This window comes from Ylistrum balloti, unplaced genomic scaffold (assembly GCF_031769215.1).
Source record: "Ylistrum balloti isolate Yb309-2 unplaced genomic scaffold, AGI_CSIRO_Ybal_v1 Utg371078, whole genome shotgun sequence".
Classification (NCBI taxonomy): Eukaryota; Metazoa; Mollusca; class Bivalvia; order Pectinida; family Pectinidae; genus Ylistrum; species Ylistrum balloti.
This window is the reverse complement of record NW_026782595.1, coordinates 103475-129381: the sequence shown is the minus strand read 5'-3', so window position 1 is coordinate 129381 and position 25907 is coordinate 103475. Positions and strand designations below refer to the sequence as shown.

Here is a 25907-nt window from a genome sequence, read left to right as displayed (position 1 = left end):
ATACAAGGAATAATGAGAGCAATATTCAAATTTCAAATTCAATATGACCCACCGTCGGCTATTTTGTTCTTCAGATCAGTCCCAAAACTTAAGATGCTCGTCTAGAAGACAGGAAGGTTGTGATCCTTCTTGTTACTGAGAGCAGTGACGTATAATACAATATCTGTATTATACGTCCCTGCTGAGAGTTACAGTACAAATGTAGAAAAAAGTGAGATTACTTAAAAGAGATGACAAATAACATGACGTTTGCCAATTGCCGCCAATTTATACAACTTTACACTTATCACACACTGAAGATGGTTTTTTCAAACCACATTGTGTTTTTTTTCTGCTGAAATTGCTTAATCAGTGGTATCTTTTATTTGTTGACGGTTTTTAGTACTACCTTGAACTAGTAATCACAGTTATGTTTCGTAACACTGTAAAACATTTAGTTGGCCCTTTATTTCAATATAATTCAATATTTTCAAAAATGTTCATGATTAAAATATGTGTGAAGGATGGTCAAGAAGACAAAAATCGGTAAAAATAACTAAGCACTTGGCATTCATTGTCAGTATATTCTAGTATCGCGAAGATTTTAGTTTTTCCAAATACGCAGAAGAGTTCCAATGAAAAATAGCAGGAAGATACCGTGGTCAGGATGTTAACGTGAGCGTGTGATGTGGACACGACTTCGAGTGATGCTACCGATTAAAAAGATGAGGAATGCGCTTGTAACTGTAGCTGCAGTCGCAGCATTGATCATAAGTAAGTTACATTCCTTTTCCTTCATTATTTCCTTGTTACTTCAGTGGTTTAGTGCCGCCGGTAACATGCGCAAATTCACAAGACACAACGTTGATGGGAATCGAAAGTTCTTTGTGTACTAAGCTTACAGTATGCGTTCTTGTCACAACCAGAGTCAGACGAGCCACAAATTAGTAAGAGTGCCAGTATTTTTGAAATAATGAAATTGATAAGGGCGTTTTAGTATACAGATATAAACAATCTATTTTGATGGAAAATACTTCCTTGGACAGGTCGGGGAAAACTACAAATTTGTGATCTGACCTTAGTATCAACACATCAGCTGAAGACACAATAAACACCATGTCTAAAGAAATTGTCTCCAAAAATCACTTGAGAAATTACCAAATTTGATTCTTTTAATGCGATAGACAATCAGGAAGCTAAAAATGACGAGATTGAAAAAAAAAAAAAAAATGCCGGATTGAAGAAGTATCAAGGAAGCAAAAATATGGGAGCAGCTTGTTTCAGTGCTTACAAAATAATTTGTTTCAGTACTTTTGAAAATGTTTTGATAATGTATTTAATGAAGTTTTTAAAGGTGTTTAATAATTAATAAATATTACTCATTCCCTTACTGAAAAATTGTTGACTTGTTGTGTAAACCATTTTGCAAGTACCAAAACAAATTTTGTATGTACAGAAACAACTTGGTGCCAAAATAACATGGTACGAATCATTTGAAATGACTTAAGTTCCAAAAATATGTAGGTCTATGATGGATTTACAAAGAATAATTCAGTTATATAGAGCAGCTCCTTTGGCACATGTAGTAAAATTGTGAATTACTGTCCTTTATCACACCAGATACCCAGGTTTGATTCCTGTGGAGTAATTAGGGGGAATTGTTTTTTTCCCTATTTTTTCATTTAGCTCCTAACGAAATCCTGCAGGTTGCAGAATTATGAAAATCCGGGTTTAATGTTAGTTTTTAGGGTATCCGTTAAAATTTGGTAAATATTGAGTGAAAACGGATCTAGAAGTCATGTAAATGGAGGAGGTCATCTTGTAGCTTGTAGTGGTATGTGCATTCTTTTTAACTCAGATGATGGAAGATGCTTCTTTTGCTAATTTTGTAGAGCAATGGACTGGCACTCAAAAGGCATTGATATGTTTCCTGTTGTATTTTCACTCAGAACACAGGGTTGATTTGCAGAATCAAAAATATTTTTTGTATTGTCTGATACTTATACGATAATTATGATATATCAGAGGGCTCTCACACCCCATTTTGGGACTGGGGCCCGGGACCCTTAGAATTGGGAAAAATAATGGTGTTTTCCTTAGAATTGGGAAAACTTGGGGTCTAAATTGGGAAAAAAAGATACTATTTTGCATTGGGAATTTGGCCCCAAATCTAACAGATTGAGAGCCTTGTATCAGTAATATTTATATCAAAACAGAACAATCTAAAAATTTTATCTAACCATTTGTAATCTGAAACATCCTTTCCTTCGATGGGTAGGAATCTTCATCACTTTTGTAATATACATGCTAGTGCCAGAACCTTGTACTTTGTATAGCATAATACTAAAAAACTAATCATACATTGTGTAAACCCTGTCACCATTTATCAATAATGTTGTTCACCTGAAAATCTGGCAAAATTTTATCTGTTTATTTTGTATAAGCTCCATCCTGCTTCTCCGAGAATGTAAAAGATATAGCGTCACATTTCATACCTTATATAGTAACTGGCACCATTTTGTATGCATGTGTATGAAAATGTTTTAAATGATGTATCGAGTATTTAATAATTCCAGGAGACCTACTACATATAAGCTTTGCACTGTAAACTTACTTCCTTATTATAGGTATTACTTTTCGCTTTATTTATAAGCTTTTTAAAATTAGATATGCTTGCAAAATTTGAAGAATGTTAGTTTACAATATTATGTGAAATACCTACCATGAATTTGCGGGTGTAGTGCGCAGGTACGTATTTCAGGACAATTAGTTATCATTTGATAGCTTTTTTAACTTAACTGCAGAAGATTTCGGTAATTTTGCTACAAGACTTTGTCTTATTAGTAGATAAATACCATATACAACTTCTTTACAATGATTTCTGTTTAATTTAGATAAAATATAGCAACCTCTTGCAGTCAAAATAGACCCTCTGTCACTTCACTGAAGGTAAAATCCTAACGATAAGACAACATGTACTTACAACTTAAATAATTCTTGATACTATGTCTTCAATGTTTTCAGTTTATGTTTTTTGAGAATATTTTCTTGGAAGACATTGATTTGAGATTTCAAATAGAGTACATATGGTACAATATTTCCCACAGTATGTAAATACACACACTTTGTGATTTTTTGTATTTTTCGTTTATTTCCCGAGTTACACCTGATTACATTGCTCTTTTGCTGTTGTAAATAAAGCACTTCTGATTAATCTCGTTTTGAATGCGAAACATTGCAGATACGGCTCTGGTCAAAGAAAATTGACATCAGGTAATTAAATATTTAATAAAAACTCATCCCAGAGACCAGTTAGATTAGGTATGTATTTCCAGATATTAATAGAAAATATTATTTCATCAGATTACAGTTAAAATTTTTTTTATATACAACTACAACAAGAAACAGTTAACCTGTTAATTGCATCTGATGATGAAACAATGAGCAACGTACATATATGTTTTAACATAGGATCAACAAATTGGAAAAATTTTCAAACTAAGTCTTTGGCATATTAGGGGGCTACCCACTCAAACTAATGATCATACTTACAGACAATACTATAGATATTATACACTAAAATTACACTCAAACTTGACTCCAGAAAAAAAAGAGGAGCTAGATTCTGTTGAAATTCAGAGTAGCATGTGACACTTAAAGGTAACCTGGAGAAGCTTAAAGTCTCTAAGCGATTTAGAGAGGTCAGATTAACAAGACTCGAGAGAAGACTGCTCAGCAAAAGAAAGTCTGAAGTGATTGCAGAGCCTATGACTCTTGAGTGACTTAAGACTATGGTAAGCTGACGAAGATTCAGCATCTAAGACAAGCTAAATCTTGAGTGATTCTAGTGACAAAATTTTACTGAATTTAAGGTATTGGGGGTCAAAATTGAAGGAATATATAGTGTTATTAACATAACAGCATCTAAGACAAGATAAATCTTGAGCGATTCTAGTGACAAAATTTTACTGAATTTAAGGTATTGGGGGTCAAAATTGAAGGAACACATAGTGTAATAAACATAAATGAGTGAGAGCCCACCAATGAAAATCCATCAAATAAAGCTAATAACAGTGATACCCCCATGACCTGTCATCTGCTCGTTTACATTTTCCATTAACGAAGTAAAAGTAAAATGGCAGTCAAATGACTTCTTTCAATTTAGTAAAATATATTTGCATTTTAACATTTTTAAAAGCATTTTTTTTTGCTCTATCTATGATAAGGAATTGTTTGTATACACAGTGTTTTGAAATCCTGTTTAGCAATTAAGATTAGGAAACTAGATGCGTGTGCAAAATTATGTTCCCGCCCATCTTCTCACCAGGAAGTAAACATCAGTTGATAACAACACTCTTGAGGAGTAATATGCTTGCGTATATCAGATGACGTTTATGTTGATGTTTTACGAAGTATTTGTACATATTACTGTGTTTTACATTCAACAATGTGGGACAATCCTTTTTGTTTTAAGATAAATAAATACGATAGAAAGACATATATAGTTACCTACAAGAAGTGTGCGAAATCTTGTACCTTCACATTACATCATCAATTGGCACGCTGCACTATTCTTCAAAATCTCTTGTTTTTGTCTTGCAGCATTGCATATAAACAGAAGATTGTCTGAACATTGGTTCTGGACTGTTATGTATTTTGGAACAGCCATTTTGTCGGGGCATATCACATGCACTAATAACCTGCATGGTTCACACCCTGATAATTTTAGTTGTTGTAACATGTCATGCTTCCAGAAAGAATAAAAAGTAATTATTTGAGCAAAGGATACCAGTACTGACTGATTTTATTTTATCTTTTCCAGTTGGCTTTGGAAAGTTTTCAAATTCTAATGAAGTATTAAGGTAAGTAATTTTTGTATATAGCAGTGATAGATGGATGATCTAAATTTTAAGTTAAGCCAATGTATTAATACCAAAATCAAAGAGAAGACTAAATGGTTGTGCCCACGAAAGACACAGGAAACATAATTTTACTTTGTGTATGATCTACAAAAAATAACTTTACAAGAATTGTTTTTCTTAAAAAGCAGCTATTTTTTTCAAGTAATTTTGACTGGAAAGACTGCTTAATATGTTTGCTTGCAGTGTTCTATAAAAAAGATTAAAATCTTCTTCAAATTCTTCATGAACATAATATTTGTATCATTAAGAGAATCACAATATTAAAACAGTTCCCTCTGATGACCCATAAAACCGATATTTTATAAAAAGTTTTTGCCAACAGTTGTAATTTTTGCAGTTTTCTCACTTGCTTATTGCAAAAGCCATATAGTAAACTATATCATTTTCTTCATGACTATACATGTAATGATATTTTAGCAACTTTTTCACTGAACACATTGTGCTAAAATATGTTTTTGTTAATTGTCGCCTCTGGGTATTGTTATGCAAATGTATACCACAATTTCTGTTGATCTAGCAGTGCTCCAGATAGCCTGCGTGAATGCGTTTTCACGCACAATATTTCTAATTTCACGCTAGGAAAAAAATAAGATTTGCGTCATTAACCCGTGCGTAATCCGAACTCTGCGTCAATGTCCGGCTCCAATATTACGTAGTTAGAAAACTCAATAATCTAAGTCAAACAACAGACACTTATCAAGTAAACGAAACTCGTAACAAGCGCTTTCTTGATCGTGATTATAAACCAGTCGCATAGCAAATATGGCGCTGTCAAAAATGTTTACAAGTTCAGTGTTACCCTAATATGGAAAAACCCATACACTTGATGAAGGCAGGGGTAAAAAAACCCCTCAATTTATAAAGGTAGGAGTGAAAACCCCACATGTCAAAAAGTTATCTGGAGCACTGATCTAGGCAAATTCATCCTTGTGTTAATTTGCTGAAAAATCGATATTGTGCTAAAATTTTACTGGATTTACAGTAATGTTATTTTCCAGATTATTATTTTTGTGGTTTTATTTTATCCTTGAAAATGAAAAATAATATAACCCCTAAAATAGTAGTTATTGCAGTATGTTGTGATTAGTTATGGGCACCATTTATCATTATCATTTATGAAGACAAAAATGGTTCCTATCACTAGTTTTAGTAGTGTATTCCATCTTTGTAATGCAGAGTTATCTGCTCTTGTTAGCAACTTTTGAGTATCATGTCACTGTTGTTTCATCACAAATTCACTCCTGAAATCAATGACATAGCTCACAACGACAGATAATTCAACAACAAGAAACAGAATAAAGATAAGCCTTTGCAGTCTTTATAATCACTGACAAATGAATATTAGGCTTTAAATTAATAAATCATGTATTTATTTTACAACAATTGGGAAACAAGGTTTTCCAACTTATATTAATCACTATTGTTGGCCTGGATGGGAAACGGTCTTATTGTGGAAGGAAACTTGAGTACCTGAGGAAAACCCACATGGTTGGGCAGGTGACCTTCCATACCATTCCATGTCCGTTATGGGAATCGAACCCCAAACGGCTAGGTGAAAGTCAAGTGCATTACCACGGTGACACTTGACCCATCCAAGGCTTTTTCTGATGAAGACAGTTGAATAGATTGATGAGGGCGTGGCCCTTTTTTTTGTTCTCTGTGATGATGATCCATTACTGGTGATATCATCATGAAGTCAGAGTTTACAAAACAAAGTATTTTAGGAGTTAACTTCAGATTGTACAAAAGACATACAAAAGAATAGCAACTTTTAATGTAAATAAAAAAAATTAGATACAGTTCAACCAAATAATGAAAATCAAAAAAAAAAAGATTGATACAAACACAGAAAATTGAATAAATTTCATAACATCCCAATATTGGATAGCTTCAAAAGAACATAAAGTTCATGGGTATATTTTGAATGATGCCACTGTTTGAATGAATTAAAAGGTAGCATTATTTTTAGATTTTATTTGGAGTTTTAACAGTGAAGTTTTGATTACTGACAGCTACTTTATACTTCAATCTTTATCACGCCCATCTAGCTATATAGCAAAACTAGAGAAACTTCTGGATAACACTCCGAATGTGCTCATCACTGAATTAACGTGAGTGTAAATTGTCCCCAGGTTGTACACTGTATATGTTTAATTCTGTAGCCTTAGGCAAATCTTAGATCTATATGATTTATACTAGGAACTATAAACAACTTTCCAATCACTAAATGGAATTTATGTTCATCAAATATTTCCACCAACATTTGTTTTTGGAACAGGAGTTGTGAGTGACTGTGAACTAATGCTATTCTCTCCTCATCTGTGTTGGTCTCCCACCCCGAAATATGTGGATAGATTTATAAAGGCTGTTTATTCCATAAGGATATGTCCCACACCCCTCATATTTGATGAATCATTTGAGGTTTTAGATTGATGTTATGTCAATTTTTGCATTTGCAAAATTTCCCATGTTAGACTTAACATTTTTACAACAAAAGTCACTTTAAAGTTTCCAAGTTTTATATCTATAAGTATATATCCCATACCTCTCTCTCAATGTTCCCAGAATCCCCCCAAATGGGAGTTTTTCACCCCCAAAACATCTAATGTTTTATGCTAACTTCTGTAGAGGTTTCCTATATAAAGCATAACTACTGAAGGGGGTATGAATTATGTAAACCTAATAAATCTGAACATTGCTCTCCTACACGATAAAAATTTTGTGGTGGCTACTGTCAATGGACTTGTAAATCACTGATTACGCCTGTTATTTGCCTTTAACTGTTGAATTCCTAGATCACTTCTCGTATGTGGTAAGATGATAAATCGTTCAGTCATTCTAAAAAAATATATATATTTACCAGAAGAATCTAAGCCAGGTTCAGGTTGAGACTTGAAGGATGAACTCGGTGTGCATGACACTTTTTGTACATGATAATATTTTCAAGATGGCTGCCATCATCTTCGTGACAAATATTTGGTCTATATGGGTCCTAGTAACACATGTTCAGATCATATTTTGTACTTTACAAGATTTTCAAGATGGCCGCTAGCAGTTATTTTGAATTTTGACATTAGAAGAGATTTATTTGCAAAATCATGTCTTGACTAGGATGAAAACCAATTTTTATAAGTAAAACTTACACCTGTCAGGTGGGCTAATTTGAGGATTTTACATTTAAAACCATTTTTCAAAAACAAAAGATTAAAAATCCCACCTTCCCTACTGTCCCATAGGCCATTACGACAGAGACATAAAGTGATCTCCCTTCCTCAAAAATCCTTATGGCTTTAAAAAGAGGGGCAGAGAAAGGAAAGGGGAGGATAGGTTGGGACTCTATAAAGTTATGGTATAAATTACATCATGAAACTCATCTGAAACACGTCAACCATCAGAAGCGTCATAAAGGAAAGAGGAAGGAAGGTCACTTTATGTCTCTGTCATAATGGCTCATGGGACAGTAGGGAAGGTAGGTGCAGGAACTGTATTTGCATACTAAAGTTATGGTAATTATTACTGAAATGAATCTATCTTACTTTAAATCTAATCCTTAATAAATATATTATACAATATCATTATTCAAACATTTGCAAAGTTCAAGGCACAATTACAAATATTGAATATGGAAAGAGGATTTGAAGACAGACTTAATGTATGACATGAAATGTTTGTCATTTTCGTAGCTATAGACAAATCAAGAAAATAGCTTGTAAAGGTTAAGATTTCAATTGAGAGAATTTTGTGAAAACAATAAAGTTTCATATCTAAAGGATGACTAAAACCATGAAAATTACCAACAAATATTATATGAGATACAACATGTTAATTTCGCTTAACTGTGAAACCATTTTTATCGGTTGATTAATTTTTCTTGAATTTGTGAGTACTAAAAATCCACAAATTTATATCCCCACAACAATAGATAAAAGATGGGTTGTAGTACTAGTGAGTTTTGTAAGTTTAATCATTAAATCAAGTGCCAATAAAAAATTTTATTTGTAAAAAAAAACCACAAAATTTGAGCCCCACAAAAACAGATAATTTTACAGTATATCATCAGCAAGTGTTGTTACCTTGAGACAGCTGAATTTCATACAGATGCTCATTGTAATATCCAAAATATGACATTAAAGAGTAAAGAATAAAGTTTTTTCTACATATTTATGTGTGGTCAACAATTCTTTCTGGTAACTTAACAAAAAAGTTTCTCCTGGTCCTGTGGTGGATTAGTTCAGCCTGATTGGATGACAAGTTAGGTGAGGATTTAGACCAAACATGTTTGTAGTGACCTTAATTTACTGTGATGATCGACGATGTTGTAGATGATTTACACTCTCGCTGTTGTTTTAGGTCTGTAAAGGAGTTGGATCACGACACATACCAGTCCATTGAGCAACTGAAGCAGAGAGTGGCCATATTGGAGAAAGGGTATGTGTTTGATTTTCTGCACTAAGCCTGAGGTGATAACACATTACCTTAGACTCAAGGTTGATGTAGATGTCTATATAATGTATAACCAGAGGTTTCTTTATTTCTTTTTCAAAATCAGGGAAATTTGCTTGTTACAGGACCTACTTAAAGTCACTTGGTGGGTTTATTGCAGGTCTTACACAAAGTCAGGGGGTGGGTTTATTACAGACCTTACTCAAAGTCAGGGAGTGTGTTTATTACAGGTCTTACTCAAAGTCAGGGGGTGGGTTTATTACAGACCTTACTCAAAGTCAGGGGGTGGGTTTATTACAGACCTTACTCAAAGTCAGGGGGTGGGTTTATTACAGGTCTTACTCAAAGTCAGGGAGTGGGTTTATTACAGGTCTTACTCAAAGTCAGGGGGTGGGTTTATTACAGGTCTTACTCAAAGTCAGGGGGTGGGTTTATTACAGGTCTTACTCAAAGTCAGGGAGTGGGTTTATTACAGACCTTACTCAAAGTCAGGGAGTGGGTTTATTACAGGTCTTACTCAAAGTCAGGGGGTGGGTTTATTACAGGTCTTACTCAAAGTCAGGGGGTGGGTTTATTACAGACCTTACTCAAAGTCAGGGGGTGGGTTTATTACAGGTCTTACTCAAAGTCAGGAGGTGGGTTTATTACAGGTCTTACTCAAAGTCAGGGGGTGGGTTTATTACAGGTCTTACTCAAAGTCAGGGGGTGGGTTTATTACAGGTCTTACTCAAAGTCAGGAGGTGGGTTTATTACAGGTCTTACTCAAAGTCAGGGGGTGGGTTTATTACAGGTCTTACTCAAAGTCAGGAGGTGGGTTTATTACAGGTCTTACTCAAAGTCAGGGGGTGGGTTTATTACAGGTCTTACTCAAAGTCAGGGGGTGGGTTTATTACAGGTCTTACTCAAAGTCAGGGGGTGGGTTTATTACAGGTCTTACTCAAAGTCAAAGTCAGGGGTGGGTTTATTACAGGACTTACTCAAAGTCAGGAGGTGGGCTTATTACAGGTCTTACTCAAAGTCAGGGGGTGGGTTTATTACAGGTCTTACTCAAAGTCAGGGGGTGGGTTTATTACAGGTCTTACTCAAAGTCAGGGGGTGCTCTTATTACAGGTCTTACTCAAAGTCAGGGGGTGGGTTTATTACAGACCTTACTCAAAGTCAGGGGGTGGGTTTATTACAGGTCTTACTCAAAGTCAGGGGGTGGGTTTATTACAGGTCTTACTCAAAGTCAGGGGGTGGGTTTATTACAGGTCTTACTCAAAGTCAGGGGGTGGGTTTATTACAGGTCTTACTCAAAGTCAGGGGGTGTGTTTATTACAGGTCTTACTCAAAGTCAGGGGGTGGGTTTATTACAGGTCTTACTCAAAGTCAGGGGGTGTGTTTATTACAGGTCTTACTCAAAGTCAGGGGGTGGGTTTATTACAGGTCTTACTCAAAGTCAGGGGTTTTATTACAGGTCTTACTCAAAGTCAGGGGTTGGGTTTATTACAGGTCTTACTCAAAGTCAGGGGGTGGGTTTATTACAGGTCTTACTCAAAGTCAGGGGGTGGGTTTATTACAGGTCTTACTCAAAGTAAGGAGGTGGGTTTATTACAGGTCTTACTCAAAGTCAGGGGGTGGGTTTATTACAGGTCTTACTCAAAGTAAGGAGGTGGGTTTATTACAGGTCTTACTCAAAGTCAGGGGGTGGGTTTATTACAGGTCTTACTCAAAGTCAGGGGGTGGGTTTATTACAGGTCTTTTATTACAGGTCTTAAAAGTCAGGGGGTGGGTTTATTACAGGTCTTATCAAAGTCAGGGGGTGGGTTTATTACAGGTCTTACTCAAAGTCAGGGGGTGGGTTTATTACAGGTCTTACTCAAAGTCAGGGGGTGGGTTTATTACAGGTCTTACTCAAAGTCAGGGGGTGGGTTTATTACAGACCTTACTCAAAGTCAGGGGGTGGGTTTATTACAGGTCTTACTCAAAGTCAGGGGGTGGGTTTATTACAGGTCTTACTCAAAGTCAGGGGGTGGGTTTATTACAGGTCTTACTCAAAGTCAGGGGGTGGGTTTATTACAGGTCTTACTCAAAGTCAGGCGTTCTGGGTTTATTACAGGTCTTACTCAAAGTCAGGGGGTGGGTTTATTACAGGTCTTACTCAAAGTCAGGGGGTGGGTTTATTACAGGTCTTACTCAAAGTCAGGGGGTGGGTTTATTACAGGTCTTACTCAAAGTCAGGGAGTGGGTTTATTACAGACCTTACACAAAGTCAGGGGGTGGGTTTATTACAGGTCTTACTCAAAGTCAGGGGGTGGGTTTATTACAGGTCTTACTCAAAGTCAGGGGGTGGGTTTATTACAGGTCTTACTCAAAGTCAGGAGGTGGGTTTATTACAGGTCTTACTCAAAGTCAGGGGGTGGGTTTATTACAGGTCTTACTCAAAGTCAGGGGGTGGGTTTATTACAGGTCTTACTCAAAGTCAGGGGGTGGGTTTATTACAGGTCTTACTCAAAGTCAGGGGGTGGGTTTATTACAGGTCTTACTCAAAGTCAGGGGGTGGGTTTATTACAGGTCTTACTCAAAGTCATGGGGTGCTCTTATTACAGGTCTTACACAAAGTCAGGGGGTGGGTTTATTACAGGTCTTACTCAAAGTCAGGGGGTGGGTTTATTACAGGTCTTACTCAAAGTCAGGGGGTGTGTTTATTACAGGTCTTACTCAAAGTCAGGGGGTGGGTTTATTACAGGTCTTACTCAAAGTCAGGGGGTGGGTTTATTACAGGTCTTACTCAAAGTCAGGGGGTGGGTTTATTACAGGTCTTACTCAAAGTCAGGGGTTGGTCTTACTCAAAGTCAGGGGGTGGGTTTATTACAGGTCTTACTCAAAGTCAGGAGGTGGGTTTATTACAGACCTTACTCAAAGTCAGGGGGTGTGTTTATTACAGGTCTTACTCAAAGTCAGGGGTTGGGTTTATTACAGGTCTTACTCAAAGTCAGGGGGTGGGTTTATTAGGTCTTACTCAAAGTCAGGGGGTGTGTTTATTACAGGTGTGTCAGGGGGTGGGTTTATTACAGGTCTTACTCAAAGTCAGGGGGTGTGTTTATTACAGGTCTTACTCAAAGTCAGGGGGTGGGTTTATTACAGGTCTCAAAGTCAGGGGGTGTGTTTATTACAGGTCTTACTCAAAGTCAGGGGGTGGGTTTATTACAGGTCTTACTCAAAGTCAGGGGGTGGGTTTATTACAGGTCTTACTCAAAGTCAGGGGGTGGGTTTATTACAGGTCTTACTCAAAGTCAGGGGGTGGGTTTATTACAGGTCTTACTCAAAGTCAGGGGGTGGGCTTATTACAGGTCTTACTCAAAGTCAGGGGGTGGGTTTATTACAGGTCTTACTCAAAGTCAGGGGGTGTGTTTATTACAGGTCTTACTCAAAGTCAGGGGGTGTGTTTATTACAGGTCTTACTCAAAGTCAGGGGGTGTGTTTATTACAGGTCTTACTCAAAGTCAGGGGGTGGGTTTATTACAGGTCTTACTCAAAGTCAGGGGGTGTGTTTATTACAGGTCTTACTCAAAGTCAGGGGGTGTGTTTATTACAGGTCTTACTCAAAGTCAGGGGGTGTGTTTATTACAGGTCTTACTCAAAGTCAGGGGGTGGGTTATTACAGGTCTTACTCAAAGTCAGGGGGTGTGTTTATTACAGGTCTTACTCAAAGTCAGGGGGCTTGGGTTATTACAGGTCTTACTCAAAGTCAGGGGTGTGTTTATTACAGGTCTTACTCAAAGTCAGGGGGTGGGTTTATTACAGTTTACTCAAAGTCACACTTACAAAGTCAGGGGTGTGGGTTTATTACAGGTCTTACTCAAAGTCAGGGGGTGTGTTTATTACAGGTCTTACTCAAAGTCAGGGGGTGGGTTTATTACAGGTCTTACTCAAAGTCAGGGGGTGGGTTTATTACAGGTCTTACTCAAAGTCAGGGGGTGTGTTTATTACAGGTCTTACTCAAAGTCAGGGGGTGGGTTTACAGGTCTTACTCAAAGTCAGGGGGTGTGTTTATTACTTACTCAAAGTCAGGGGGTGGGTTTATTACAGGTCTTACTCAAAGTCAGGGGGTGGGTTTATTACAGTCTTACTCAAAGTTGTGTTTATTACAGGTATTACTCAAAGTCAGGGGGTGGGTTTATTACAGGTATTACTCAAAGTCAGGGGGTGTGTTTATTACAGGTCTTACTCAAAGTCAGGGGGTGTGTTTATTACAGGTCTTACTCAAAGTCAGGGGGTGGGTTTATTACAGGTCTTACTCAAAGTCAGGGGGTGGGTTTATTACAGGTCTTACTTACAAAGTCAGGGGGTGGGTTTATTACTTACTTACAAAGTCAGGGGGTGTGGTTTATTACAGGTCTTACTCAAAGTCAGGGGGTGGGTTTATTACAGGTCTTACTCAAAGTCAGGGGTGGGTGGGTTTATTACAGGTCTTACTCAAAGTCAGGGGGTGGGTTTATTACAGGTCTTACTCAAAGTCAGGGGGTGGGTTTATTACAGGTCTTACTCAAAGTCAGGGGGTGTGTTTATTACAGGTCTTACTCAAAGTCAGGGGGTGTGTTTATTACAGGTCTTACTCAAAGTCAGGGGGTGGGTTTATTACAGGTCTTACTCAAAGTCAGGGGGTGGGTTTATTACAGGTCTTACTCAAAGTCCGGGGGTGGGTTTATTACAGGTCTTACTCAAAGTCAGGGGGTGTGTTTATTACAGGTGTCAGTGGGTTATTACAGGTCTTACTCTTACTCAAAGTCATGGGGTGGGTTTATTACAGGTCTTACTCAAAGTCAGGGTGTGTTTATTACAGGTCTTACTGAAAGTCAGGAGGTGGGTTTATTACAGGTCTTACTCAAAGTCAGGGGGTGTGTTTATTACAGGTCTTACTCAAAGTCAGGGGGTGTGTTTATTACAGACCTTACTCAAAGTCAGGGGATGGATTTATTACAGGTCTTACTCAAAGTCAGGGGGTGTGTTTATTACAGGTCTTACTCAAAGTCAGGGGGTGGGTTTATTACAGGTCTTACTCAAAGTCAGGGGGTGGGTTTATTACAGGTCTTACTCAAAGTCAGGGGGTGGGTTTATTACAGGTCTTACTCAAAGTCAGGGGGTGGGTTTATTACAGGTCTTACTCAAAGTCAGGGGGTGGGTTTATTACAGGTCTTACTCAAAGTCAGGAGGTGGGTTTATTACAGGTCTTACTCAAAGTCAGGGGGTGGGTTTATTACAGGTCTTACTCAAAGTCAGGAGGTGGGTTTATTACAGGTCTTACTCAAAGTCAGGGAGTGTGTTTATTACAGGTCTTACTCAAAGTCAGGGGGTGGGTTTATTACAGGTCTTACTCAAAGTCAGGGGGTGTGTTTATTACAGGTCTTACTCAAAGTCAGGGGGTGGGTTTATTACAGGCCTTACTCAAAGTCAGGGGTTGGGTTTATTACAGGCCTTACTCAAAGTCAGGGGATGGGCTTATTACAGACCTTACTCAAAGTCAGGTGGTGGGTTTATTACAGGCCTTACTCAAAGTCAGGGGATGGGCTTATTACAGACCTTACTCAAAGTCAGGGGATGGGCTTATTACAGGTCTTACTCAAAGTCAGGTGGTGGGTTTATTACAGGCCTTACTCAAAGTCAGGGGATGGGCTTATTACAGACCTTACTCAAAGTCAGGTGGTGGGTTTATTACAGGTCTTACTCAAAGTCAGGGGGTGGGTTTATTACAGACCTTACTCAAAGTCAGGGGGTGGGTTTATTACAGGTCTTACTCAAAGTCAGGGGGTGGGTTTATTACAGACCTTACTCAAAGTCAGGAGGTGGGTTTATTACAGGACCTATTCAAAGTCAGGGGGTGAGTTTATTACAGGACCTATTCAAAGTCAGGAGGGCTTCTGCTGAACAGCAAAAGGCATGAGTGATTTAAAGACTTTGTATGGATTTCATAGCAACAGCAAATGCAGAAGTACCTAAGAATTGATTTTCTTAACAATTTTCAGCATTTAAACATAATTAGAAGTCTCTTCTGAATTTGAATGAAATTTTAATGAAATCCAGCAAAGAGTCTTAAACTAATCAAATGTGACATTATAGGTATTAAAGACAGTCGGTATTTAATTACAGAAAGAAGACATTCCCTGAAGTGAAGTTCCTCACATACAAAGACAGGAAAAGGATTCTGGTTTGTATATCTTAGACAGAAAATTAACAAAAACTGATAAAACCAGATGGAAATCAAAGCTCGATATACTTTGTATATACTGTAATGGAGACGTGTTAGATATACTTTGTATGTACTGTAATGGAGACGTGTTAGATATACTTTGTATGTACTGTAATGGAGACGTGTTAGATATACTTTGTATGTACTGTAATGGAGACGTGTTAGATATACTTTGTATTTACTGTAATGGAGACGTGTTAAGTATACTGTAATGGAGACGTGTTAGATATACTGTAATGGAGACGTGTTAGATATACTTTGTATGTACTGTAATGGAGACGTGTTAGATATACTTTGTATGTACTGTAATGGAGACGTGTTAGATATACTTTGTATGTACTGTAATGGAGACGTGTTAGATATACTGTAATAGAGACGTGTTAGATATACTTTGTATGTACTGTAATGGAGACGTGTTAGATATACTTTGTATTTACTGTAATGGAGACGTGTTAAGTATACTGTAATGGAGACGTGTTAGATATACTGTAATGGAGACGTGTTAGATATACTTTGTATGTACTGTAATGGAGACGTGTTAGATATACTTTGTATGTACTGTAATGGAGACATGTTAGATATACTTTGTATTTACTGTAATGGAGACGTGTTAAGTATACTGTAATGGAGACGTGTTAGATATACTGTAATGGAGACGTGTTAGATATACTTTGTATGTACTGTAATGGAGACGTGTTAGATATACTTTGTATGTACTGTAATGGAGACGTGTTAGATATACTTTGTATGTACTGTAATGGAGACGTGTTAGATATACTGTAATAGAGACGTGTTAGATATACTTTGTATGTACTGTAATGGAGACGTGTTAGATATACTTTGTATGTACTGTAATGGAGACGTGTTAGATATACTTTGTATCTACTGTAATGGAGACGTGTTAGATATACTTTGTATGTACTGTAATGGAGACGTGTTAGATATACTTTGTATGTACTGTAATGGAGACGTGTTAGATATACTTTGTATGTACTGTAATGGAGACGTGTTAGATATACTTTGTATGTACTGTAATGGAGACGTGTTAGATATACTTTGTATGTACTGTAATGGAGACGTGTTAGATATACTTTATATATACTGTAATGGAGACGTGTTAGATATACTTTATATATACTGTAATGGAGACGTGTTAGATATACTTTGTATCTACTGTAATGGAGACGTGTTAGATATACTTTGTATGTACTGTAATGGAGACGTGTTAGATATACTGTAATGGAGACGTGTTAGATATATTTTTTTGCTTGCTTTATTTAATGGGGATCATATATAGAGAATATGTTCTCAGTATCTTATGATATAAACTGTATTTTGGAAAAGGTGAAGGTACACTTATTGAAAATTCAGACTGTCGAAACTTCAGCAGTTTGTTAGGGATATTGAAGGTTATTTACCTGGAGTTGACGTTTTACTAAATCATGCCTGATGACTTACAAATATACTTCCACGCTTCCATGGATGTAAAAATCAATTTTACAATTATTTGTAAATAAACTTGATTATTACAAGAAATAAGATAGATTATTCAAACATTTATTTACAATTTTAGAAGAAATATTTATATAATTCTGAAAGTAATTCTGTGGAATTAATGCTCAGATATAGCTGTTCAGTCAATGGCAGTGTCAGTTGCGGGATAAAGTGTTATCCATGTTAAGTCCATTTATAAATAAATGTCACGTCTTGAGAACCTCTCAAAAGATTTGGTTCATACCCCATAGTATCATATTATCAAGTTCAATAGCTGAGGAGATCCTTGTTTGGGTAGGAGAGGAATTTGTCCTACAGACATGTTCTGGTCTCTGAGACTGTGTAGAAAAGTTAGTGGCATTTTGCTATCTCAAACAATTTATGTTTAAAAAGTAATGCTCTGTTTGTTCAATTAAACCCTCAATCACGGAAAAAAATTCACGTAAAAGTTTAAACCAATGGACCGTGAAGATGTTCGAGATAAGATCAACAGTTATGTACATGTAAAGTTCTGCTTTTAAAATATCAGTAAATCTAAGTAAAATAATTAATTTCTGGCAATAGTGACTATTCATGTTAGAGTGTATGTTAAAACTGCCAGGGGCCGTGCTAACTCGGATATATAGTAGGCCTATGTAACATCGGGTAAAGATCTGAGATTTGACTCATCACTCCATATTCGTGGTGAGTTGTGTTTCTCAGAAAGCTGAAATATGGGCCAGTCTGTGCTAAAACAGGGCTCTCACACCCCATTTTGGGACTGGGGCCCGGGGCCCTTACCATTGGGAAAAATAGCGGCGTTTTCCATAGAATTGGGAAAACTTGGGGTCTAAATTGGGAAAAAAAGATACTATTTTGCATTGGGAATGGGGCCGAATATCGGCCCCAAATCTGGCAGATCAAGAGCCCTGTAAAATGGTTGAGTTCTTGGGCTAAACACTTTACTCTAATTGTACTGGATAGTGTGTGATGGGCCTCCTGTATGTTGTTCAGTGAGGTAGTCACCAGCTTATACTGGTTTGATAAACCAAACAAACTTATAACAACTGTCCTTAACAGATTTCTGGAGGAGCTGGATTCGTTGGTTCCCATCTTGTTGACAAGCTGATGTTGGAAGGTCATGAGGTCACTGTGGTGGATAATTTCTTCACTGGTCGTAAACGTAACGTTGAACATTGGATTGGTCACGAGAACTTTGAACTAATCAACCATGACATTGTTAATCCACTCTTCATAGAGGGTAAGCATGAGCCTAAAGTAAACAATAAACTCTCTATCATGAGCGTGGCGAAACATTTTTCACAACATCTGTAAGTGACACTATTTGATCTTTGGATAACAGATGTGTTGAAATTTAGGAGCACTATTTTTCTGATTTTTTAAAAACATTTCATAAAAACATAGTACCTATGTGGTATACAAATTTGATATGATCAAAATCAAAAGGAATTTTCAATTTCTGGTGAATATATATGTTTAGTTGATTATGGTGGCCATTTCACATGTCATACCTCATAGACTTTTTACACATCATTTCTCCCCTTCTCGAAGGAAAAAAAAATTCCCTGACCAATAGCTGTTACTATAAATAGAATTCAGGGATTTAATGTTTGACAGACTAAACTTCTTCATTTGTTATGAAATATACCAGTATATGTTAACATATTATTCTAAAGTAAATATTTTTATTTAAAAAAAGTCAAAAACACAGTGGCCAAGCATAACAATGCCATTTCTGTTGTAAATATATTTCCATTAGATTCATCTGCATTGCCATTTAGGATGATGTGACTGCACAATAGTGAAGTGTCAGTGAGTCATAAGACTCTCCAGCTTAGGTCAAAGGGTCACTCCTGATTTCTGTTTTCTGTTTTTCAGTGGATCAGATCTACCACCTTGCATCTCCAGCTTCTCCTCCTAACTATATGTACAACCCAGTTAAAACCATCAAGACAAACACCATCGGCACCATCCATATGTTAGGTGAGATTTGATTGGTCGAATGAAACTACATTCTTATGTAATAAGAGTTACGATTGATTGTTTAATATGATTTATGATTTAGCTGTGTCGTTGATAACTCGTTATTAGTCTGTTAACCTGTTAATTTCAGAGGCAGAAAAAATCTTGAAAAAAATAGCTGAATTTGATTGGTCAGTACCAAATGCTGGAATATCTGAGAGTCTATGGTAAAAACTTGGTACTGAAAACTAAACAAATTACGCCTCTGGTCTGCATATACTGGTGCTCCAGTCTAATGTTCACATTATATATAGCATGAGATTGTCAATGTACGTACATAGGTGTTGGTGATTGTATTGGTTTCTCTGGTTGTTTTAGGTTTAGCTAAGCGTGTACGAGGCCGTCTGCTGCTGGCATCAACATCGGAGGTCTATGGAGGTAAATAGTTTTCTCACGTTTTGTGCTGGTGTATTTATACAACAAACAGCATATGACTGTTAATTGGTCTACCCATTATTGTCGCTGTTCTATAAAACAAATGAAAATACTATCACATTGTCCTGTAATAAGCCCATCCACTGCTTTTATTCAAGGTTTGTGCTGCAATAATTCCATCCTCTATTTTGAGTAAAAGTCTTACAATAAAACCATTGGAGTTTAAAAGGCTGAATATTAGCCATAGTCATATTTTACTGAGGAGATGAAAATTCTCACATCAAAAAAATAAACTGGACATCTTTCTTTTAGACCCAGAAGTGCACCCTCAGCCAGAGGAGTACTGGGGCCACGTTAATCCTATAGGTCCACGTGCATGTTATGATGAAGGCAAGCGTGTTGCTGAGACCATGTGTTATGCTTACGCAAAGCAGGTATGATTGTATCCTAACATAATCAGGTCGAGATATTTAGGATGTACAGGAAGTTACTTCTTTCCAGTGTTTTGTGTGAGCACTGCCCTTTTATGATGTATGACATAGTTATTCTGACAATTGATGGAAGACTTCGTAAAAATCATGGCTTGTTTTTGACAAGTAGACAGAAATCTTGACTACTTGAAAATCTACGAATGTACATAAAATGGATGACTGCTGTAGAAATGTATACCAAAAATTGATGAGAGTTTGGGAAGAATACACCTTTGAAAGTAACAGATGAAGACTTGAAAAAGTGCTAAGGTAGAGGGCAGAGATTTACAATTCTTGTGCAAGTCCAAATAAAAAACCTTACAGGAAACTTCAGATACCAAGTCTTCTTTACTGATATCTATAGACAGTAATGAAAAATGTGATAACTTTTTTGAATGCCTAAGATAATTTTTATGTCACAGGATCATATACAAGTGCGTGTAGCAAGAATCTTCAATACATTTGGCCCAAGGATGCACATGAATGATGGACGAGTTGTTAGCAACTTTATACTGCAAGCACTACAGGGAGAACCAATGACGGTGAGTGCACATTGAGAAAAAGGTATTTCTGAACTGAAATTTGGGGGGGGGGGAAATAATGAGTTATCTATGTCTGTCCATCACTCCACTCCCAGTCTGTATTTGTATTTCTTGTTAAGTACTAGAGCAGTGTTTCTCAAACTTGATCTGTATATTCTATGTTTTTCCTAGTTGTGCTCTTTCTATTTTGAGACTAATTAATTAGATAAAATGTCCAACAGATGGTATCTTGGATTTTAACACTTGAAGTTTGTTGTTGCTATTTGTTTACAAGTATTGGAAAGATTTTTCTTCAACTTGACTGACTGGGAATTGCAGCAGTTGAAGTTTGTGATTTCTAATTCCCCGGAAGTTCTTGTTAGATTTCTTTTTTTAGGATTATTATGTTGGCACATTCAGGAGGAAATAAGGGAAAAATAGAGACAGAAATGGTTCTGTATAGTACAAGAAAAGGTCCTTCAGTGGTGGGCACCAAGATCCATGTGGGATTTCTTATTTTCTTACATTAAACATAATTATATATTGTGTTGGAGCAGTGGTGTGTTTTGATGAATGAATTAAAAGAAGAAGAAAATCCTATCTTTGTTGCCTATAACTTCAGTATTGTTTTTGTGTACATTTCAGGTATATGGAGACGGAAACCAGACAAGGTCATTTCAGTATGTATCGGATCTAGTTGATGGGCTCGTCAAATTAATGAATTCCAACTATTCCCTGCCTGTGAATCTCGGCAATCCTGATGAACACACCATTCTTGATTTCGCTAATATCATCAAAAATCTTATAGGTAAGATTAAACTTGGGTTAATCAGGTAAATTCATATTATATATATTTCTGTCAGTAGGTTAATTAATTTGGAAAATACTTCCATTACTTACGTGTGATTCTGTGTGTATGAATCTAGTACAAGAAGGTATTTAAAATATTTGAAAACCAGACATATACAAAGTGTTATGTAATGTCTATTTTGACTGATTGTTTCAACAAAACCTTGTGTCAAGAAAGGTTTAAGTCCAGTCACACCTTTATTGTAATACTTTCTTTGAGTTTCGATACTTTTATTTTGTATAATTATTACTTTCTATTACATTTTCACTTTCCAATTTTGAAATTGATGAGAATGTGTTTGCCAAATTTCTCATTGTCCTCAAAATCACTGTGTAACATTCTTAGGCAAATAGATGTGATGTTGCTCATATTGGCTGTTGAATGCAGTCCTCTTAAGCTAGAATTAAGTTAGCATCATAGGGGTTCAAAAGATGAAGGTTCATGTAGATTGTTGAATTAAAGTTTATTTTACGACAATTGTGAAACTTTTATCAATCAACTTTGTTGAACTGGACATAAGCTCATGAGGGTTCCTAATTAGAGAGGAAACTGGACATCTAGATGACAGATGGGTGTGTTTACCACTGCGCCATGCAGACCACCCAAAGATTAGTTGTTATAGGAGTTCTCATCAGCAAATTTTTCTTTTTCCTTGTGTTTTATGAAGTTGGATGCTTGCTTGGTGTTCCGTTGTTGTATACTCTGTTCTCCTTTTGGCAACATGTCATTACTTCTTTGGATTTATTAAGATTTACTTGACGATGTTTTCAATGAAAAAGGTAATGCTTACTCTTGAATCAGTGATCTCCCCTACTTTTACATACAACAGGTATACCATTCTTTGGAATAAGTTATCTCCCCTTCTTTTAGTCAGCGGTTTTGTGTGGGCCACTGGATTTGTTTCAGGATAAACACAGTAATATTAATCTGTTACAGAGTGTTCTGTTTGGTAAAGTCAAATATGACAGCAAATCAGTTTGCCAATATATAATTGCTTTCATATCAATATGAAAATATGTTTTGACTTTTATCTAAACAAAATAGTTTTTTGAAATATGAAACTGATATTTGATTTGCTTTAATGTTTTGAACTTTACCTTGACCCAGGTGGAGAGAGCAAAATTGTACACAAACCAATTATGCAGGATGATCCGAAAAAACGCAAGCCAAATATCACAAAGGCACGAGATTATCTCAACTGGAAACCCAAGGTATGAAAATTTGCTTGGAGTCAGTGTCATCACACTAATAAGTTAATATCTTTGTTGACTTTGTTAAAACTTAAAACAAAGTCAAATACATCAATACCTTGGATGAGGTTTTGTTTTCCATTTGAAGATCATCGTCACATTTTCCTTTTTTAGAAGTTAGTAAGACTTTGACACAAATTAGCCAGGAGGTGGACCATATAAGTTATCAATGTATTTTCTAGTTTCATACCCAGTTTAAGCCACAAAATTTTTACAGTCAGGTTAATGTCCAATGATATAGCAAAAATATCATACTTGCCGAAATAACTTGCTTTGCAGTTTATTCACATTTGGTGAAAAAACTGATACATAAAAATGGAAACAAGTTTTACTTAATTAGAAAGAAAACTATACAAGATTATACAAGACATACACACACTGTTTTGTACAACAACCCGAGTGTGTACTATACAAGATTATACAAGACATACACACACTTTTTTGTACAACAACCCGAGTGTGTACTATACAAGATTATACAAGACATACACACACTTTTTTGTACAAAAACCCGAGTGTGTACTATACAAGATTATTATACAAAATTATACAAGACATACACACACTTTTTTGTACAACAACCCGAGTGTGTACTATACAAGATTATACAAGACATACACACACTTTTTTGTACAAAAACCCGAGTGTGTACTATACAAGATTATTATACAAAATTATACAAGACATACACACACTTTTTTGTACAACAACCTGAGTGTGTACTATACCCGCAAATTTACGGTATGTTCAACCAATTAATCATGGCAAAACCATGACTGTAATAAATAAAGAATTGATTTTCAGAAATATCTACCTGCGCTTACAGTTAAGTACATATTAGGTACTTTTATCTACATGGTCCCTGTCCCTGACATGTACAGACCCATGGGCACAACCTCTCACTCGTTCTATTTATAGCAATCACACACAAGACATAACTTGTTGCAGTAGTGATTATGACTTTACTTTCTGTTTCAGGTTCCAATGATGGATGGAATTAAAAAGACAATTGAATACTTCAGAAATGAATTAACGAGATCAAGACATAGTGAAAGAAATTTTCATTTTCCCGCAGAAGAGAGAATTGAACAGAGAGAGCCTGAGATTGATATTAATAATTAAAAGTGTTATTGTTTTCTATAAGAAATTTTCAAGCAAAGAATAACCACAGTGAGGACAATTCTCATAATAAAAAGTTGAAATCCTCAGTATAAGTGATCGGAAATTTTAATTTCAATGTCTAGATCGATACAGTCAGTCTTTTATGTGGAAGCAGAATTCACCATTATTATATAATTATATAAATACCATATAACACTGTTTTTTTTTTTTTTTTTTTTGCTATATTTTTGGCTGTTTTTGCAGGTATATCAGACTTGTGAATTCTTATTAAGAAAGAATAACATTATGTAAATTTTTTTTCCCTGAAGTAAAAAATATATGACTTGACTGAAATAAGATATGATTTGAGTATCAAATGATGAAATTCAAATATGGATTAATCCGTATGATATACTTTGTTTCACTTTAAATTTCTGCATTGTTTAATGATGTATTAAGTCTATTTCAAAATGCAATCTCTGAACAACATTGGAGTTAGTGTTAGAAAAGAAATTTGTTTCCTTATTTTGATCAAGAAATGTTAATGTGAGATAGAATATTCTGTTTTGTTCAGAAAAACCACACACATCTGAATGAAATTTATGACAGAAAACATTTACCGGTAACTGGCGATATTGGAAATTGCTGTTACCAAAAAAAAAAAAAAGAAAAAAGAAAAAAATGATAAAATGTAACCTACTGCTGATTGTCACCATAATTAGTTCCAGAATTGTCAATGGAATATATCAGGGCAAAAAATATGACTTCAATTTAAAAGTGTTTATATGAAATGTTTTATTTTAGTATAAGCTTTTTCTTGCTTATGTTTTCAAATAAGAAATCACTTTTTTTGGTCAACCCTTTTCTTTACATATCAAACATGATAGCATTTATAAAACAAAATGAGATTTGTTGTGCTTCCACCAATCAAAAAAATACTGCATAGTTGTAAACATAATAGCTTCAGCTCATAATCTGTGAAAATTGGCTTAGTTAAATCACAAGCTTTGTTTACGTTACTATAGCAACAGTGAACTGGCTTTTGTAAATTGTAATGCACATGTGCAGTGAAACCAGAAGTTATTATGCGTCTGTCTAATCATCAATAGTTCAACTAATACTTTCACTTTGGACAGACTGGAGCAACTAGATAATATCTTCGCATGTGTCATTTGGAAGCAAGGCAGTGATTGGTTTATCTTTATTGCCATATGTGACCGTGTTATATGGAACAGCTTAGCTGCTGTAAATAGTTAATGAGTTACTTTTACTCATCAAGAGTTCCACTGATATGTTTAAGTACTTGCCCAGCTTTGTGGGATATAACTGGTAAAAAAAAAATAGTAAATTGGGAAATTTTTGTCATAATTTTGTTTTTGATAGTTTTGATCGGCAAAAAGTTTAGAGAAGATAAATTAATCAACAACTACAAATAATAAAAAAAAAGTTTTACAGTATTTTAGTCTCTGTCTGCCTCATCAGGAACATCGTGAGATGTCACCCTGTAGGAATGAAAGATCAATTTAGCCAAAATGAATACCCTGTGTATTTTGGACTCACATGGTAAGTGCGATATCATTTTTTTTTTAAATCCACAAAAAATGGACTTCACTATTTACAAACCTGCAAAAATCAGATATGCAAATATCAAATTACCCATGTTTTTTGCAAAATAAACCAGCAAAAATAAGACTGTACAAAAAATTCCCAATTTATCGAATTGTCCATGTTTTTTTTTTATCAAGCCTTAATATTATGTATTCCTTCAAGGTATAACATATATTGTATAAATATGGTTATTTCCGATTGTTAATATTTTTGGGAATGTCAATAGCATAATGGACAATCTTTCAAAGAATGTCAGTTTTATATATCAATTTTTCATAATTTTCTTTCTGATGTTTAGTTTACATGGAATTTTTTTGCCTCTTTTTTTTTTGAAAATCTGTTACTGACCACATTCAGAATACATTCACAAGAACCTTATTTATTTTCGTAATTTGAAATTATAATCAGCCATAATTTGTAAGAGTATTGTTAAGAATTTGAGAGTTTGAATTCAAATTTTTTAACACAACCAAATGTTTTTGAGGAGTAAACTTAAAAAAAAAAAAAAAAATGCACATTGGAAATTTTAAAAATGTTAGGAAATTTCAAACAAATAAAAATATTTTTTCTTATTTTCAATTTTTTTTTTAATTTTGTACTTTAGATTGAAATTCCAAACATTCCTCACAACTACCTGATTAGT

At 35.6% G+C, this 25907-nt stretch overlaps 1 protein-coding gene across 1 annotated transcript; it reads left to right on the top strand.

Annotated features, from left to right (window-relative positions):
- The first annotated feature begins 710 nt into the window (after positions 1-710).
- LOC132560558 (UDP-glucuronic acid decarboxylase 1-like) lies at positions 711-23869 on the top strand. Its single transcript, XM_060225223.1, has 12 exons — positions 711-753; positions 4802-4841; positions 9252-9329; positions 15474-15531; positions 18127-18307; positions 18946-19050; positions 19408-19467; positions 19777-19898; positions 20357-20476; positions 21101-21263; positions 22413-22516; positions 23534-23869. Exons 5-12 carry the CDS (start codon positions 18175-18177, stop codon positions 23675-23677), a joined length of 951 nt encoding a protein of 316 aa, XP_060081206.1. The 5' UTR covers positions 711-753; positions 4802-4841; positions 9252-9329; positions 15474-15531; positions 18127-18174; the 3' UTR covers positions 23678-23869.
- The last annotated feature ends 2038 nt before the right edge of the window (positions 23870-25907 follow it).

Excerpts from the sequence above, each read along its gene's own strand:
- LOC132560558 (XM_060225223.1), top strand. The coding sequence starts at position 18,175 with ATGTTGGAAGGTCATGAGGTCACTGTGGTGGATAATTTCTTCACTGGT. Across the intron at positions 19,468-19,776 it reads AACATCGGAGGTCTATGGAG|ACCCAGAAGTGCACCCTCAG; the intron begins GTAAATAGTTTT and ends TCTTTCTTTTAG. Across the intron at positions 19,899-20,356 it reads GTTATGCTTACGCAAAGCAG|GATCATATACAAGTGCGTGT; the intron begins GTATGATTGTAT and ends TTTATGTCACAG.